The sequence below is a fragment of the Zootoca vivipara genome, chromosome 2 (genome assembly GCF_965207765.1).
Source record: "Zootoca vivipara chromosome 2, rZooViv2.hap1.1, whole genome shotgun sequence".
NCBI classification, from domain to species: domain Eukaryota; kingdom Metazoa; phylum Chordata; class Lepidosauria; order Squamata; family Lacertidae; genus Zootoca; species Zootoca vivipara.
In genome coordinates, this window is record NC_142584.1 from 111,694,260 (window position 1) to 111,711,326 (window position 17,067).

Sequence of the window (17,067 nt, forward strand, 5' to 3'; positions counted from 1 at the left end):
TCCATACATTTATGTGGTTTTTCCCGTGTGAATTTGCTTATGAAATTCTCCACCCCCATTGTTCTGCCCAGACACTGAGGTCCAGCACCAAGGGCCTTCTGCCTGTTCCCTCACTGTGAGAAGCAAAGCTACAGGGAACCAGGCAGAGGGCCTTCTTGGTAGTGGCACCTGCCCTGTGGAATGCCCTCCCATCAGATGTCAAACAGATAAATAACTACCTGACATTTAGAAGTCATCTGAAGGCAGCCCTGTTCAGATATGTTTTTAATATGTGTTTTTAATGTGTGACATTTTAATGTATTTTTAATCTTTGTTTGAAGCCAGCCAGAGTGGCTGGGGAAACCTATTATTATTATTATTATTATTATTATTATTATTATTATTATTAAAGGTCTCCACTCCCTCTGAAGCCCTTTCCACATTTCATAAATCGGTGGTTTCCCCGAGGGAGTTAGCTGATGTTTCCTAAGGTTCCATATTGACTAAAGCTTCTCCTGTGTGAGTCTGCCAATGTAATGTAAGTTTATCCTTCCTGTTAAAGCTCTTTCCACATTCAATACATTTAAATGGTTTCTCCCCCGTGTGACTTCGTTGATGTATTCTAAGGTGTCCATATTGACTGAAGCTCTTTCCACATTCAATACATTTAAATGGTTTCTACCCCGTGTGAGTTCGTTGATGTATTCTAAGCCTTTTACTTTCACTGAAGCTTGCTCCACATTTAATACATTCAAATGGTTTCTCCCCCGTGTGAGTTCGTTGATGTTTTCTAAGCCTTTTACTTTCACTGAAGCTTGCTCCACATTTAATACATTCAAATGGTTTCTCCCCCGTGTGAGTTCGTTGATGTTTTCTAAGAGTTCCATTTTCCCTGAAGCTCTTGCCACATTCAATACATTTAAATGGTTTCTCCCCCGTGTGAGTTCGTTGATGTATTCTAAGTGCTCCACTTTCACTGAAGCTCTTTCCACATTCAATACATTCAAATGGTTTCTCTCCCGTGTGAATTCGTTGATGTATTCTAAGTGTTCCATTTTCACGGAAGCTCTTTCCACATTCAATACATTTAAATGGTTTCTCCCCTGTGTGAGTTCGTTGATGTATTCTAAGTGTTCCATTTTCACTGAAGCTCTTTCCACATTCAATACATTTAAATGGTTTCTCCCCCGTGTGAGTTCGTTGATGTTTTCTAAGAGTTCCATTTTCCCTGAAGCTCGCTCCACATTCAATACATTCAAATGGTTTCTCCCCCGTGTGAGTTCGTTGATGTCTTCTAAGTGCTCCACTTACACTGAAGCTCTTTCCACATTCAATACATTCAAATGGTTTCTCTCCCGTGTGAGTTCGTTGATGTATTCTAAGGTGTCCATTTACACTGAAGCTCTTTCCACATTCAATACATTTAAATGGTTTCTCCCCTTTGTGAGTTCGTTGATGTCTTCTAAGTGCTCCACTTACACTGAAGCTCTTTCCACATTCAATACATTTAAATGGTTTCTCCCCCGTGTGAGTTCGATGATGTATTCTAAGTTGTCCATTTTCACTGAAGCTCTTTCCACATTCAATACATTTAAATGGTTTCTCCCCCGTGTGAGTTCTTTGATGTATTCTAAGGTGTCCATTTTGACTGAAGCACTTTCCACATTCAGTACACATAAATGGTTTCTCACCCGTGTGATTTTTTTGATGTATTCTAAGTTGTTCATTTCGACTGAAGCACTTTCCACATTCAATACATTTAAATGGTTTCTCCCCCGTGTGAGTTCGTTGATGTATTCTAAGTGCTCCACTTACACTGAAGCTCTTTCCACATTCAATACATTTAAATGGTTTCTCCCCCGTGTGAGTTTGTTGATGTATTCTAAGGTGTCCATATTGACTGAAGCTCTTTCCACATTCAATGCATTTAAATGGCTTCTCCCCCGTGTGAGTTCGTTGATGTCTTCTAAGTACTCCATTTTCCATGAAGCTCTTTCCACATTCAATACATTTAAATGGTTTCTCCCCTGTGTGAGTTCGTTGATGTATTTTAAGTGCTCCACTTACACTGAAGCTCTTTCCACATTCAATACATTCAAATGGTTTCTCTCCCGTGTGAGTTCGTTGATGTATTCTAAGGTGTCCATTTACACTGAAGCTCTTTCCACATTCAATACATTTAAATGGTTTCTCCCCTGTGTGAGTTCGTTGATGTCTTCTAAGTGCTCCACTTACACTGAAGCTCTTTCCACATTCAATACATTCAAATGGTTTCTCCCCCGTGTGAGTTCGTTGATGTCTTCTAAGTGTTCCACTGTGACTAAAGCACATTCCACATTCCATGCATTTAAACTGTTTCTTTGTTCTTCCCAATGAAGTCACAGGTGGCTCCAGATAATTCTGGCCCTCATCTTCCTCACCTGTTTTGGATTGAGCAGAAGAAAATCCTATTAGACTTTCAAGAAAGACAAGAAAGAAACTGAACACATGTCAATCCCAATATGCACCTTCTCTTATTTTAACACCGTCTCCATTCTCCACTGTCCTTGCTATGTTCCAAATTTTTAGGAATGCAGATGAGATAATGGCAAGAACAACACGCTAAATCCATTCACACTTAATAAACTGCATTATTTTATCATATATATTGGAATTAGGAAGTGATCACAGGCTTGAGTAGCAGTCTCTCCTATGACTAAGAAGTAAAACTTTAGTGTTACTGCCGGTATGCCAAATGTAAGTCTAAAAATATTGCAATATATTAGAACAGGCACCCCCAAACTCTGCCCTCCAGATGTTTTGGGACTACAGTTCCCATCATCCCTGACCACTGGTCCTGTTAGCTAGGGATGATGGGAGTTGTAGTCCCAAAACATGTGGAGGGCCAAGTTTGGGGGTGCCTGTATTAGAACATAAGAAGAGCCCGCTCGATTAGGCATCCTAGTCCAGCATCCTGTTCTCACAGTGGCCAACCAGATGCCTGTGGGAAACCAACAAGCAGGATTTGAGCAAAAGAGCCCTCTGCCTTCCAGGAACTAGTATTAAGAAGCATTATTGCCTAGGACCGTGAGGGCAGAGCAGAGCAGACATCGGTCTAATCCTCTTTTTCAAGCTATCCAGTTGTTGGTCATCAATGTCTCCTGTAGGATGGAAGTCCATAGATTGGAAAAGTAGAAATACAACGAAGAACGCTTTCGGACCAGAACTCAATATTTCTTGTACTAAAAGGTGAGAAAATTATTCCATTTAGAGCAGTGCTCCCCAACCTTTTTATCGCCGTGGACCAGTCGACGTTCGATAATTTTACCGCGGCCCGCTGAGGAGGGGGACGACATTGATTGTTTATATTTTATTTAGATTGTTTTGAGTTAATAATTTTAATTTAATTGTTTTTAAATGTTCCTTGGGCGGCCCGGGGGTTGAGGACCACTGATTTAGAGTATTGCTCATATTTTGGGCATATTTTGGGCAACAGAATGAAAGGTGTTTTAGCAGGAAAAAATTCATCACACTCAGGCCTGCTTTCTACCAGGACATCAGATGAAGGAGAATATACGGAATATAATAGATATTATTGAATATTTGGAAGTAAGAAATGAGGGGAAAAGAGGCAATACTTTTAGATGCTGAAAAGGCTTTTGATAACGTTTCATGGGCTTTTATGAAAACGATAATAGAAATAAATGAATGTGGGAGAGGAATTGATGCAATTTATTCTTACCAACAGGCCATGCTGATTGTTAATAAGGTTATAACAGAAAACTGTAAAATAATGAAGAGGACAAGGATATCCCCTATCACCATTATTATTTATTTTGGTATTAGAGGCCCTGGCAAGAGAGAAAGAGCGGAGAAATTAATTAGAGGAATAACAGTAGGAAATAAAGCATATACAGTGGTGCCTCGCTAGACGAAATTAATTTGTTCCACGGGTCAATTCGTGTAATGAATTTTTCGTCTAGCGAGTCCCAGTTTCCCATAGGAATGCATTGAAACTTAATCAATGTGTTCCTATAGGCTCTGGGGGACTGGCGGGGGCATGCGACGGGGCTTCGGAGAAGGTCTCCGAAGCCCCGTCCGATGCCGGCTGTGTGCGAGGTGGTGGGGCCCAGGGGGAGAAGTTCTCTTCTCCCAGCCACCGCCTTGCCTACCTCCCACAACATGGAGCGCAGCTTCGGAGACCTCCGAAGTTGCGCTCCATACAGCTTTGCGCTGCAAGAGGCGGCAGCGGGGGAAGAGCTTCTCCCGCTGCCACCTCCCCCGACATGGAGCGCAGCTGTGGAGGTCTCCAAAACTGCGCTCCATGCCGGCTGTGCGAGGCGAGAGACGGCGGGAAAGCTCTTCTCCTTGCTGCTGCCTCCCGCCTGGATCGGAGATGAGGCGGGGGAAGAACTTTGCCTTCTTCCTGCGCTAGTGTTCCGCTGGTCTCTGCCGGTTGCCCCTCACTGCTCGGGGCAACCGGCAGAGACCAGCGGAAAACAAAGGGGAACCAGCTGTAGCAACAACTGTCAGCGCCTCTCGGCTGATCTTCCTTTGCCTTCTTCCCTTCCTACAGCTGGTTCCCCTTTCGCTAGAGGAATGCCTTTTGCAAATAGGTTTTGTGATTGGAGGTTTTTATGGCCACGTTTCGCAAGACGAAGCGGCGGCCATAGAAAACCTCGTCGTCTTGCGAGGCAACCTCCCATCACAAAACCTATTCGTTAAGCAAAAAATTTGTTTTACAGGGCATTCGTCTAGCGAGGCACCACTGTATATTAAAAGCTTTTGCAGTTAACCTTGTAATTACAGTGACGGATCCCAAAAATACTCTACCGAAGTTGGTAGAAAAGATACAGGACTTCGGGCAGGTCGCAGGCTTTAAACTAAACAAGAATAAGACTAAGCTTTTGGTAAAAAACACGATGGAGCAAGACAAAAAGGAATTGCAACAGAAAACAGGCTTAGTTAGTTATACATAAAAAGTCAAATTCTGAGAGATTTGTTTGACAGCTAAGAATATTAATATTTTTAAAGACAATTACGAGAATGTGCGGAAATAAAAAAAAATTAGATATGGGAAGAATGAATTTATCATTTAGTGAAAGAATATCTGTAATAAAAGTGAATGTATTGCCAAAAATGTTCTTTTTATTCCAATCAGTCCCAGCAATAGGCAACGCAGGTTGCTTTGAAAAATGGCAAGAAGATATACCATATTTTTCACTCCATAAGACACACTTTTTCCCTCCCAAAAAGGAAGGCGGAAAGTCTGTGCGTCCTATGGAGCGAATGCAAGAGCCAGAGCAAGAGCTAGAGCTGCACACAGCGGGAGACCGGATCTCGGGCTGCTTCCATGACAGCGGAGAGGGCTGCTTCCCCCCCTCTCTCTCACCCCTTCCTTCCTTGTCTCTTTCTCGCTCTCACTCACTCCTTCCTTCCCTCCATCCCTCTTCCAGCATGAATAAAATATTGGGGGACGGACAGGTAAGCCCCACCTCACATACCGTATCAGCTTTTCTCAACCTTTGGGTCCCATCGCCCCTAGCTAGCAAGGCCAGAGCTCAGGGATGATGGGAGTTGAGGGATGATGGGAGTTGTAGTCCAACAACATCTGGGGACCAACAGGTTGAGATTGATCTGCAATTGATCTCAAGACAAAGTGCATGCACACTATATGAATGACAATGCCCATCAACATGGGGACGACGACGACGACTTCCTCAAATATTTAATGGGGGGCAAAGGGAGCTAGGCCTCTAGGAGTTGGCCGCTATGCCTAGGACAATTCAAGAAAGAATTTTTTTTCTTGTTTTCCTCCTCTAAAAACTGGGTGCGTCAAATGGTCAGGTGTGTCTTATGGAGCGAAAAATACGGTATCTAGGTTTATCTGGAAAGGGAAGAAACCAAGGATAGAAAATAAATTAACGGATCTAAGAGAGAAAGACAGAAATAATGGTAATCTTAAAACCAAACAAAGACCCTAAAGAAGTAGGCTCATATAGACCTACCGTATAAGTCTATTAAACCAAGATTATAAAATCTTTGCCAAAATTATGGCAAACAGGCTAAAAAATAAAAAAAATTCCTTCAGTAGCACCTTAAAGACCAACTAAGTTTTTATTTTGGTATGAAAATCTGTTCCAACTCTACAGAGAATCTCACCTAAGAGATCTACAGCAAACCTTTTTAGAACTAAAATATCCACCTGATGAAGTTAAACAACAGATCAACAGAGCCAGACTGATACCTAGAGACAACCTGCTGCAAGACAGACCCAAATAAGAAAATAACAGAACACCACTAGTTATCACATACAGCTCCCAAGTTAAAACAGTACAACGCATCATCAGAGATCTACAACCTCTCCTGGACAATGACAGCTCTCTTTCTCAAGCTCTGGGAGGAAGACCTTTCATTGCCTACAGACAGCCACCCAATCTTAAACAACTCCTCACCCACAATAATACAACCACCAGACTTAACATGGACACTGGTACCAGAGCCTGCAATAAACCCAGATGCCAACTTTGCTGCCACATACACCCGGACAAGACCATCACTGGCCCCAACAACATCCAACATACCATCTCAGGACTATTTAACTGCTCATCTTCTAACATTGTGTATGCCATCAAATGCCAACAGTGCCCTTCAGCTCTCTATATTGGACAAACAGGCCAAACCCTACGCCAAAGGATAAATGGACACAAATCTGACATCAGGAACCACAAGACATAGAAACCAGTAGGAGAACACTTCAATCTCCCAGGACATTCTATACAAGATCTCAAAGCAGCTGTTTTATTACAGAAAATTTTCAGAAACAGACTGGAAAGAGAAGTTGCTGAATTGCAACTCATTAGCAAGCTGAAAACCATGGAGCCACCTGGAATGAACAAAGACATAGGATTCTTATCTCATTATACATGATCAAGCTTTCCTTAGCACCTCAGCCCTTGCTTCCCCCCCCCCGCAAGACCAATTGCAGTCATTAACAGTCGTTAACAGTCATCAACAGGTTTACCACTCCTATCAGCCCATCACCCATTCCCATCACCCCCACCCCCACCCTCTGAATATACATAAGGGTCTGGTGGATTCTGTCTCAGTGTATCTGATGAAGTGTGCATGCACACGAAAGCTCATACCAAAATAAAAACTTAGTTGGTCTTTAAGGTGCTACTGAAGGAATTTTTTTATTTTGTTTCGACTCAGACCAACACGGCTACCTACCTGCAACTAGGCTAAAAAATGTCTTCCCTCAAATAATAAAAGAAGACCAATATGGATTTGTTAAGGGTAGGAATATCACGCACCCGGTTAGAAATATTATTAATCTAATATATCACGTACAAGGGAAAAAGTTTGGGCTACTGAAATTAGACGTCTTTAAAGCATTTGATACATTCTCACAATAATTTTTATGGGAAATAATGACAAAATATGGAATAGGAGAGGTTTGTGATACACGAACTATATAAGGACGGAACAGCAGCAGTGAGAGTTAATGGTAAATACTCCCAATCTTTCCCAATATACAGAGGAGTTCGACAGGGGTGTCCTCTTTCGCCGTTCCTATTTATAATGGTTATAGAACAACTAGTGGAAAGGATGAGGAACTTTGGAAGGATAGAGGGCTATAAGATTGGGAAAGAGGAGATGAAAAAAATGGCAAAATTAGCGGCGAGACACGGGAATGAAGAAAACAAGGACTTAGGTTTATGGACAATTAAGATAAATGAAAACTGTGGAGAATGTGTCAATACAGTGGTACCTCGTGTTACGTAACCCTCTGGTATTTTTCCGGGTTTCGCTGCTCGCACGCGTAGAAACACTCTATTGCGCCATGTGCGTGTGCAGAAGCGGCCCTCCGGTTTGCAAAAACTTCGGGATCCGTCCGGAGCTCCGGAACGGATCCTGTTCAGAACCGGAGGTACCACTGTATGTAGTTCTGGAAAAATTAATATAAGGATCCATGAAAGGGATGGAGCGAAGTCATGTGATTCAGAGAATCTCATGAAATGATTATATAAATGTCTTTGATATAAACTTGTATTTGTAAAACCAATAAAAATATTTCCCCAAAAAAGAAGTTCATAGATTGACTATGCTTCTGTGGATTCATCATTTGCAGCCCTTAAAGGCTTGTAAATGTATTATGGCCTAAGCTTTTGTGGGCTGCAGTCTGACAAAATGGACTCTTGACCAGGAAAGCTGGTGCCACTATAAACTTGTGAGTCTCTTTGTTGGCTTTGTGTACTTATTTGAAGCAAGCACAGTATCTCCATGTAAGCTAAGGAATGGACAAAATTACAGGGGCGCTATGAATTATTCCACTCATTCACTCACCCTCTCACCCAACCCTAGTCTTTAAGATTGGTAAATTAGCACAATTGACTCATAATACTGGCTACCCTTGGTCTTCATGTGCCCAAACCTATGTGTAGAGCCTCCAGCCACAGGAATTGTGTATCATGATAATAGGTCCTTTGTCCTTTAAGCCCACCAAACTGGGGAGGTGCATGCATTTATTGTGTTTTGTTACTGCAGGATTGTTGTTCCTGTAGTGGAAATACAGTGGTACCTCCGTTTTCAAACAGCTTAGTTCCTGAACAACTCAGAACCCGAACGCTGCAAACCCAGAAGTAGGTGTTCCTGTATTTGAACTTTCCCTCGGAAACCGAACGTGCTCCTGGGCTTCCATTATTTTGCGTTTCTGTTTGTGTGGCTTCTCCATTTTTGACTGTGACTTGTTTTTATGTTTTCTGATTGATTGTTTGAGTGAGTGAGTGAGTGAGAGTGACTGTGGAAAGGGATAAAAGCTCCCCACCCAAACAATGACTATCATCAGTGCAGGTACAAAAAAAATTTATTTTAATTTTTATCTACAATACTGTCTTATTTATTTTATGGTACAGAACATTGATTATTGCTTTTCATTTTATGGATCAATGGTCTTGTTAGATAGTAAAATTCATGCTAAATTGCTGTTTTAGGGGTTGTTTTTAAAAGTCCGGAATGGATTAATCCATGTTGCATTAGTTTCTAGGGGAAAGTGCGCCCTGGTTTTGAAATCTTCCCCCACTACTTTATGAAAGGGATTCAAGAAACAAAAAGTTGCTTTGGAGAAGGCCTCACGCCTTCATTCTTCCTGCCAAGAACTCCCTGCCTTTTGTCTCCTCTCCATCTTTTCCTCTTTCTCCCTCCACCATCCATCCATCCCTGTCTCCATCTCCTCTTCCCTGAAACTCACTAGATTTCTCCGAGGGTCCTGGGAGGGAATGCTCAGAGGTTGTGGAGAGGGATGCGGGAGACAGCCTGACCAGGTCAACCGTCCATCTTCCTCCTTCCATCCTGGCCAGGTTTGTAGGTTCCGTCTCAGCTAGGTTTGCAGGTTTAGCTTCCTGAGGAGCCCAGAAGCCAGAGGAAGCTGCAAGCAAATCAAAACATTAGATGGGCTTTAAGAATCACTTCTAAAGAAGTTTATGGACAATTCAGATAAATGAAAACTGTGGAGAATGCATCAAAATGCCATGAAAGGAATGGGGGGAAATCACGGGATTCAGGCTGATAAATGTATTAAGGCCTAAGCTTTTGTGGGCTGCAGTCTGACAAAGTGGACTCTTGAAAGCTGGGGCCACTATAAACTTGTGAGTCTCTTTGTTGGCTTTGTGGGAATGCTCAGGGTGGCAGGAGGGGACATATTGTTTATTAATATCCTTCCTAACTTGCACTAGTATGTTCATTTACTTAGCACAATTTACATTCTTCTTCTCACACACAGCAGAAATCTGGTTGCAGGCTTGTTAGACCCACTTACTATTATGCAATTCAATCTCCCTCAGATTGAATTATATGTTCCTGGATAAGATCCCCTTTTCAAATCCCTCATTAAAAGGATAAAGACACCATAGTATTATTCATAAGCAATAAAAAGAAAGTTTACTCATTATCAGGCAGAGCACAGTGTGATCCCTGAAGGCAGGCTTAAGGCTTAAAGTTACAAGCATATACAAACAGGTTTACCCCATATGTGGGTTGACCTAGTGACTGCAGTTAGCAGTCCGGGAAGTTCACATGATGAAAGGAAAATGGAAACGGAGAGAGTGGCAGCATGCCTTGGCCTTTTACCAGGTCTGGAAAGGTCACGCCCACCCACTAGTCACATGCAAGGAAGGATGCTCCAGGGCAGGAGGAACAAGAAGTTTCAACTGGCTGGACCAAACATTCCCTTGAATGTCCACTCTAAGAAAACAGGGAATGCTCCCAGTGGATTACATCCCACAGGCTTTGTGTACTTACTTTGAAATTTGTACCGAGCTTGTACCACAGTATCTCCATGTAAGCTTAAAGGTAAAGGGACCCCTGACCATTAGGTCAAGTCTTGACCGACTCTGGGGTTGTGGCGCTCATGCTTTCGAACTGCTAGGTTGGCAGGAGCTGGGACTGAGCAACGGGAGCTCACCCCATCGCAGGGATTCGAACCTCCGACTTTCTGATCAGCAAGCCCTAGGCTCTGTGGTTTAACCCACAGCACCACCTGTGTCTGTAAGATTGGCAAGTTTACACAATTTGCTTCTAATACTGGCCACTCTTGGTCTTCATATGCCCAATCCTATGTGTAGAGCCTCCAGACACAGGAGTCCTCTATCATGATAATGGCTCCTTTGTCCCTTAAGCCCACCAAACTGGGGAGGTGCATGCATTTATTGTGTTTTGATGCTGGTGGAATGTATCATTCTGACGTGTCTATAAAAAATAAAAGTAATAGATACAATTAAAATATATGAAGTATAAATAATTATGGGAAGCATTTCCATAGCCCCCTTCATCCATTTTTGGATATGCAACATCATTATCATCATTATTCTGCAGTGGAAATAGCACCTAAGATTTAAAAGCCTGGAGGAAGAAAATCTGCCTCCACTACTTTATGAAAAAGGTTAAAAAAAAACCAAAGAGTTGCTTTGAAGAAGGCCTCACCCCTTCATTCTTCCTGCCAAGAACTCCCTGCCTTTTGTCTCCTCTCAATCTTTTCCTTTCTCCAACCACCCACCCCTGTCCCCATCTCTTCTTCCCTGGAACTCACTAGATTTCTCCCAGGGTCCTGGGAGGGAATGCTCAGAGGTTGTGGGGAGGGATGCGGGAGACAGCCTGACCAGGTCAACTGTCCATCTTCCTCCTTCCATCCTGGCCAGGTTTTCAGGTTCAGCTTCCCAAGGAGGGCAGAAATCACAGCAAGTTGCAGCTTCCTAGGAGGGAGGAAGAAGCCAAGGGAGTCTCAGAAGCCCCAACTGGGCACCCCCATCCCAAGAGCCCCCACCCATATTCAAACACCTTTAGTAATTCCATTCATCACCTCCCTTCCTTTTTTATTTTTTATTTTCGATGTTCAATCTTTATTGGTTTAAAATCAACACACACACACACACACACACAATGAAAGTGTACAAAAAGGAAAAAACAAACAAAAAATTGCAATACATCTCTTACAAAAATAGAACAACGCATCACAGATGCACAAAATTGTTCCAACCATCAACTTCCGTCTTCCTTTATATGGGTTATTTGTTTTCTTAATTACTTGCCTCTATTTTTCAATAAACTTTATCTTGATCAAATCTTGTCTGAATTTTTTATACCTTACTCAATTCCTAGAGTTATTTGAAGCGTTCTAAAGTGAGAACGTTCTAAAGTGAGAAGCGTTCTAAAGTGAGAGCTCCCGTTGCTTGGTCCCAGCTCCTGCCAACCTAGCAGTTCGAAAGCATGTCAAAATACAAGTAGATAAATAGGAACCGCTACAGTGGGAAGGCCCCTTCATGGATCAATGCCTTGTCGTGGCGAAGGGGCTTGAATAACTCAGAGAAGCTATGAGCTATGCCATGCAGGGCCACCCAAGATGGACAGGTCATAGTGGAGAGTTTTGACTAAACGTGATCCACCTGGAGAAGGAACTGGCAAGCCACTCCAGTATCCCTGCCAAGAAAACTCCATGGACAAAGACAACAGGCATATAAAAGTTATGACGCTGGAAGATGAGCCCCTCAGGTCGGAAGGCGTCCAACATGCTACTGAGGAAGAGCGGAGGACAAGTACAAGTAGATTCAGAGCTGATGAAGCGGCTGGGCCAAAGCCGAAAGGACGCTCAGTTGCAGATATGCCTGGAAGCGAAAGGAAAGTCCGATGCTGTAAAGAAAAATATTGCATAGGAACCTGGAATGTAAGAACCATGGATGGAGGTAAGCTGGATGTGGTCAAAAATGAGATGACAAGAATAAATATTGACATCCTGGGCATCAGTGAACTAAAATGGAAGGGAATGGGCGAATTCAGTTCGGATGACTATCATATCTACTACTGTGGGCAAGAATCCCGTAGAAGAAATGGAGTGGCCCTCAGAGTCAACAAAAGAGTGGCAAAAGCTGTAATGGGATGCAATCTCAAAAATGACAGAATGATCTCGATACGAATCCAAGGCAGACCTTTTAACATCACAGTAATCCAAGTTTATGCACCAACTACCGGTGCTGAAGAAAGTGAAATTGACCAATTCTATGAAGACCTAAAACACCTTCTAGAAATGACACCAAAGAAGGATGTTCTTCTCATTACAGGGGATTGGAATGCTAAAGTAGGGAATCAAGAGATAAAAGGAACAACTGGCAAGTTTGGCCTTGGAGTTCAAAATGAAGCAGGGCAAAGGCTAATAGAGTTCTGTCAAGAGAACAAGCTGGTCATCACAAACACTCTCTTCCAACAACACAAGAGACGACTCTACACATGGATATCACCAAATGGGCAGCATCGAAATCAGATTGATTATATTCTCTGCAGCCAAAGATGGAGAAGCTCTATACAGTCAGCAAAAACAAGACCTGGAGCTGACTGTAACTCAGATCATCAGCTTCTTATAGCAAAATTCCAGCTTAAACTGAAGAAAGTAGGAAAAACCACTGGGCCAGTAAGATACAATCTAAATCAAATCCCTTATGAATACACAGTGGAAGTGAGGAACAGGTTTAAGGATTTAGATTTGGTGGACAGAGTGCCTGAAGAACTATGGATGGAGGCTCGTAACATTATACAGGAGGCAGCAACGAAAACCATCCCAAGGAAAAGGAAATGCAAGAAAGCAAAATGGCTGTCCAACGAGGCCTTACAAATAGCGGAGGAGAGGAGGCAAGCAAAATGCAAGGGAGATAGGGAAAGATACAGGAAACTGAATGCAGATTTCCAAAAAACAGCAAGGAGAGACAAGATGGTCTTCTTAAATGAGCAATGCAAAGAAATAGAGGAAAACAATAGAATGGGGAAAACCAGAGATCTGTTCAAGAAAATTGGAGATATGAAAGGAACATTTCGTACAAAGATTACCATAATCAAGGACAAAAGTGGTAAGGACCTAACAGAAGCAGAAGACATCAAGAAGAGGTGGCAAGAATACACAGAGGAATTATACCAGAAAGATATGGAGGTCTCGTACACCTCAGGTAGTGTGGCTGCTGACCTTGAGCCAGACATCTTGGAGAGTGAAGTCAAATGGGCCTTAGAAAGCATTGCTAATAACAAGGCCAGTGGAAGTGATGATATCCCAGCTGAACTATTTAAAATTTTAAAAGATGATGCTGTTGAGGTGCTACACCCAATATGCCAGCAAGTTTGGAAAACTCAGCAATGGCCAGAGGATTGGAGAAGATCAGTCTACATCCCAATTCCAAAGAAGGGCAGTGCCAAAGAATGCTCCAACTACTGCACAATTGCGCTCATTTCACACGCTAGCAAGGTCATGCTTAAAATTCTACAAGGCAGGCTTAGGCAGTATGTGGACCGAGAACTCCCAGAAGTGCAAGCTGGATTTCGAAAGGGCAGAGGAACCAGAGACCAAATAGCAAACATGCGCTGGATTATGGAGAAAGCTAGAGAGTTCCAGAAAAACGTCTACTTCTGCTTCATTGACTATGCAAAAGCCTTTGACTGTGTCGACCACAGCAAACTATGGCAAGTTCTTAAAGAAATGGGAGTGCCTGATCACCTCATCTGTCTCCTGAGAAATATCTATGTGGGACAAGAAGCTACAGTTAGAACTGGATATGGAAGAACTGATTGGTTCAAAATTGGGAAAGGAGTACGACAAGGTTGTATATTGTCTCCCTGCTTATTTAACTTATATGCAGAATTCATCATGCGAAAGGCTGGACTAGATGAATCCCAAGCAGGAATTAAGATTGCCGGAAGAAATATCAACAACCTCAGATATGCAGATGACACAACCTTGATGGCAGAAAGCGAGGAGGAATTAAAGAACCTTTTAATGAGGGTGAAAGAGGAGAGCGCAAAATATGGTCTGACGCTCAACATCAAAAAAACCAAGATCATGGCCACTGGTCCCATCACCTCCTGGCAAATAGAAGGGGAAGAAATGGAGGCAGTGAGAGATTTTACTTTCTTGGGCTCCTTGATCACTGCAGATGGTGACAGCAGTCACGAAATTAAAAGACGCCTGCTTCTTGGGAGAAAAGCAATGACAAACCTAGACAGCATCTTAAAAAGCAGAGACATCACCTTGCCGACAAAGGTCCGTATAGTTAAAGCTATGGTTTTCCCAGTAGTGATGTATGGAAGTGAGAGCTGGACCATAAAGAAGGCTGATCGCCGAAGAATTGATGCTTTTGAATTATGGTGCTGGAGGAGACTCTTGAGAGTCCCATGGACTGCAAGAAGATCAAACCTATCCATTCTTCAGGAAATCAGCCCTGAGTGCTCCCTGGAAGGACAGATCGTGAAGCTGAGGCTCCAATACTTTGGCCACCTCATGAGAAGAGAAGAATCCTTGGAAAAGACCCTGATGTTGGGAAAGATTGAGGGCACTAGGAGAAGGGGACGTCAGAGGACAAGATGGTTGGACAGTGTTCTCGAAGCTACGAACATGAGTTTGACCAAACTGCGGGAGGCAGTGCAAGACAGGAGTGCCTGGCGTGCTATGGTCCATGGGGTCACGAAGAGTCGGACACGAGTAAACGACTAAACAACAACAACAACAACAGTGGGAAGGTAAACGGCGTTTCCATGTGCTGCTCTGGTTTGCCAGAAGCGGCTTTGTCATGCTGGCCACATGACCTGGAAGCTATACGCCGGCTCCCTCGGCCAATAATGCGAGATGAGCGCGCAACCCCAGAGTCGGTCACGACTGGACCTAATGGTCAGGGGTCCCTTTACCTTTTACCTTTAAAGTTTTTATATGGGGACACTGTTCTTTTAAATATTATCTATAGATCTCCCAGTCTCTTTTAAATTTTTGGGTTGATCGATCTCTGATCTTTTCCATTTATCTGCCTGTCCCACCTCCCTTCGAAGGCTAGCATGGTATGCACATTAGTGGCCTGAGAGTAGATCTCTGGGACCTTAAGAGTTTATCGGCAATGCTCTGCTCTGAATACATGGGTGGCACTTGCATGGAGAAAAAGGAAGCCCCTTGCTTGCATCTGGACCCCCTGGGAGAGGAGGTGGATCTACCCACTGCTCCCTCTGGCCTCCCTGCCTCCTACTCTGTCCTCCTGCCTTGCAAACACCCTTTTCTCTTGTTGCTCAGGGGAGAGAGGCGGCTGATGGAAAGAGCCTTCAAACCCATCCCTTTGATGCTCTGCTGCACCTCCTGTCCTTTTGGGAAACAGGAACTTTGGTCAGGAGTAAAGGTCTATATATTATATGTGTTTATGGAGAGGATAACATACATGTTTGTTTTGTTTGTTTAGTCGTTTAGTCGTGTCCGACTCTTCGTGACCCTATGGACCATAGCACGCCAGGCACTCCTGTCTTGCACTGCCTCCCGCAGTTAACATACATGTTTATACCACGTGATTCATTAAAGAGGGCATTTGAAGACCATTTCTACAAACTGGAATAATTCTGATTGAACCCCTGTACAGTTAAGTTTTTGATGTTGATGTTTTAATGTGTTTTATTTTGTTGGAAGCCGCCCAGATGGGCAGGGTGCAAGTAATGAATTTATTATTATTATTATTATTCCTTCCTAAGCCTTTCTTGCTATGCATGCTAATCAGACTCTTTTCCAACCATCCCCTTTAATGCAACAGGGCCTCCTATTTTTACTTCTATTCTTTACATAGAGATGCATAACAGAGTAAGAAACAAAAACACCCCCCCCCAAACGCAGTTGTGAAGGCCATAGATGGTTTAATGAGCCAAACGCCTGGGAGAAGAGGGGTCTTCTGCCAGGGTAGATATTAAAATTAAAATTAATAATGTTATTAAGGCGATCCTGGCCAGCAATGCCCAGTCCTCTCCCCCTTTGCACCAGATCCCTGAAGGAGGAATCTTTTCTCTCCCCCCCCCACTCCGCCTTCAAGGCCCCCTTTAAGAAAAGAGCTCCCTTTCCTCCCTTCTCTTCTCCCCGCCCCGGGGCTTCTCATCCTGGACCCCCTCGCAAAGCCCCTTCCCTCCTTCTCCGCCATTGGCTTTGCACTCACCCGAAATCCTGGGCAGCGGGGGGGGGGATGGGAGACCCCGCGTGTGAGGCAGGGAGCGACGGCGCTTAATTAGGAGGCTTAATTGGGAAGCAGCCCCCTCCTCTGCCTCCGCACAATGCAGCCCCGCTTCCTGCCTCCTTCCCTTCCTCCTTTGCAAGCTCCGATTTTATCTCTGCTTGTGAAGGCGGAAGTGGAGGCAACTCTGGGGAGGAAGAAGTTTCTCTCCACGCCCAGCCTTTTGTCTGTTATTTCATAATTGGGGGAAGGAAAACCTTGTAGCGCAGCAGTCAATGAGGAGACGAGGGAAGGAACGGGTGCATAGGGAATATAAGCTCATACATTGCCCGCCGGACTGTGCTTGCTTTGGATCCCCGCTTTTGCAAGAACGTGTTGTCCTCAATAAACTTTTTACTGCTTCCCCAATTTTGTTCATATGGTGTTTTAAGGAACGGGATCAAGTGTCAGGACCCACTTACAATGTATGAAGTAACTTACGGCAAAAAAGCCTAATAGCTCTTCTGGGTAACTGAATAAATTATTTTAATAAATATTTCAATGAAGAGCATATTTTACCTTCTCATGTTCATGCAAACATGTCATGGTTCCACTCCAACCTCACTTA

At 43.4% G+C, this 17,067-nt stretch overlaps 2 protein-coding genes across 2 annotated transcripts in view; both read right to left on the reverse strand.

Annotated features, from left to right (window-relative positions):
- LOC118079168 (uncharacterized) overlaps positions 1 to 16,586 on the reverse strand; it is an 88,972-nt gene extending 72,386 nt beyond the window's left edge. The window contains exons 1-2 of the mRNA XM_088663480.1: positions 16,446 to 16,586; positions 11,048 to 11,210 (exon numbers count right to left, since the gene is read on the reverse strand). Of these exons, the coding sequence (XP_088519606.1) occupies positions 11,048 to 11,147 (100 nt within the window). The 5' untranslated portion in view covers positions 11,148 to 11,210; positions 16,446 to 16,586. The remainder of the gene's footprint in view (positions 1 to 11,047; positions 11,211 to 16,445) is intronic.
- Positions 340 to 16,581, reverse strand: LOC148687072 (uncharacterized). The gene is given in 5 exon segments (XM_088663514.1): positions 340 to 1,076; positions 1,078 to 2,399; positions 7,733 to 7,909; positions 9,212 to 9,388; positions 16,446 to 16,581. Coding segments are annotated over 4 exon segments (2,193 nt in total). The 5' UTR covers positions 9,312 to 9,388; positions 16,446 to 16,581; the 3' UTR covers positions 340 to 482.
- Positions 16,587 to 17,067: the final 481 nt, after the last annotated feature.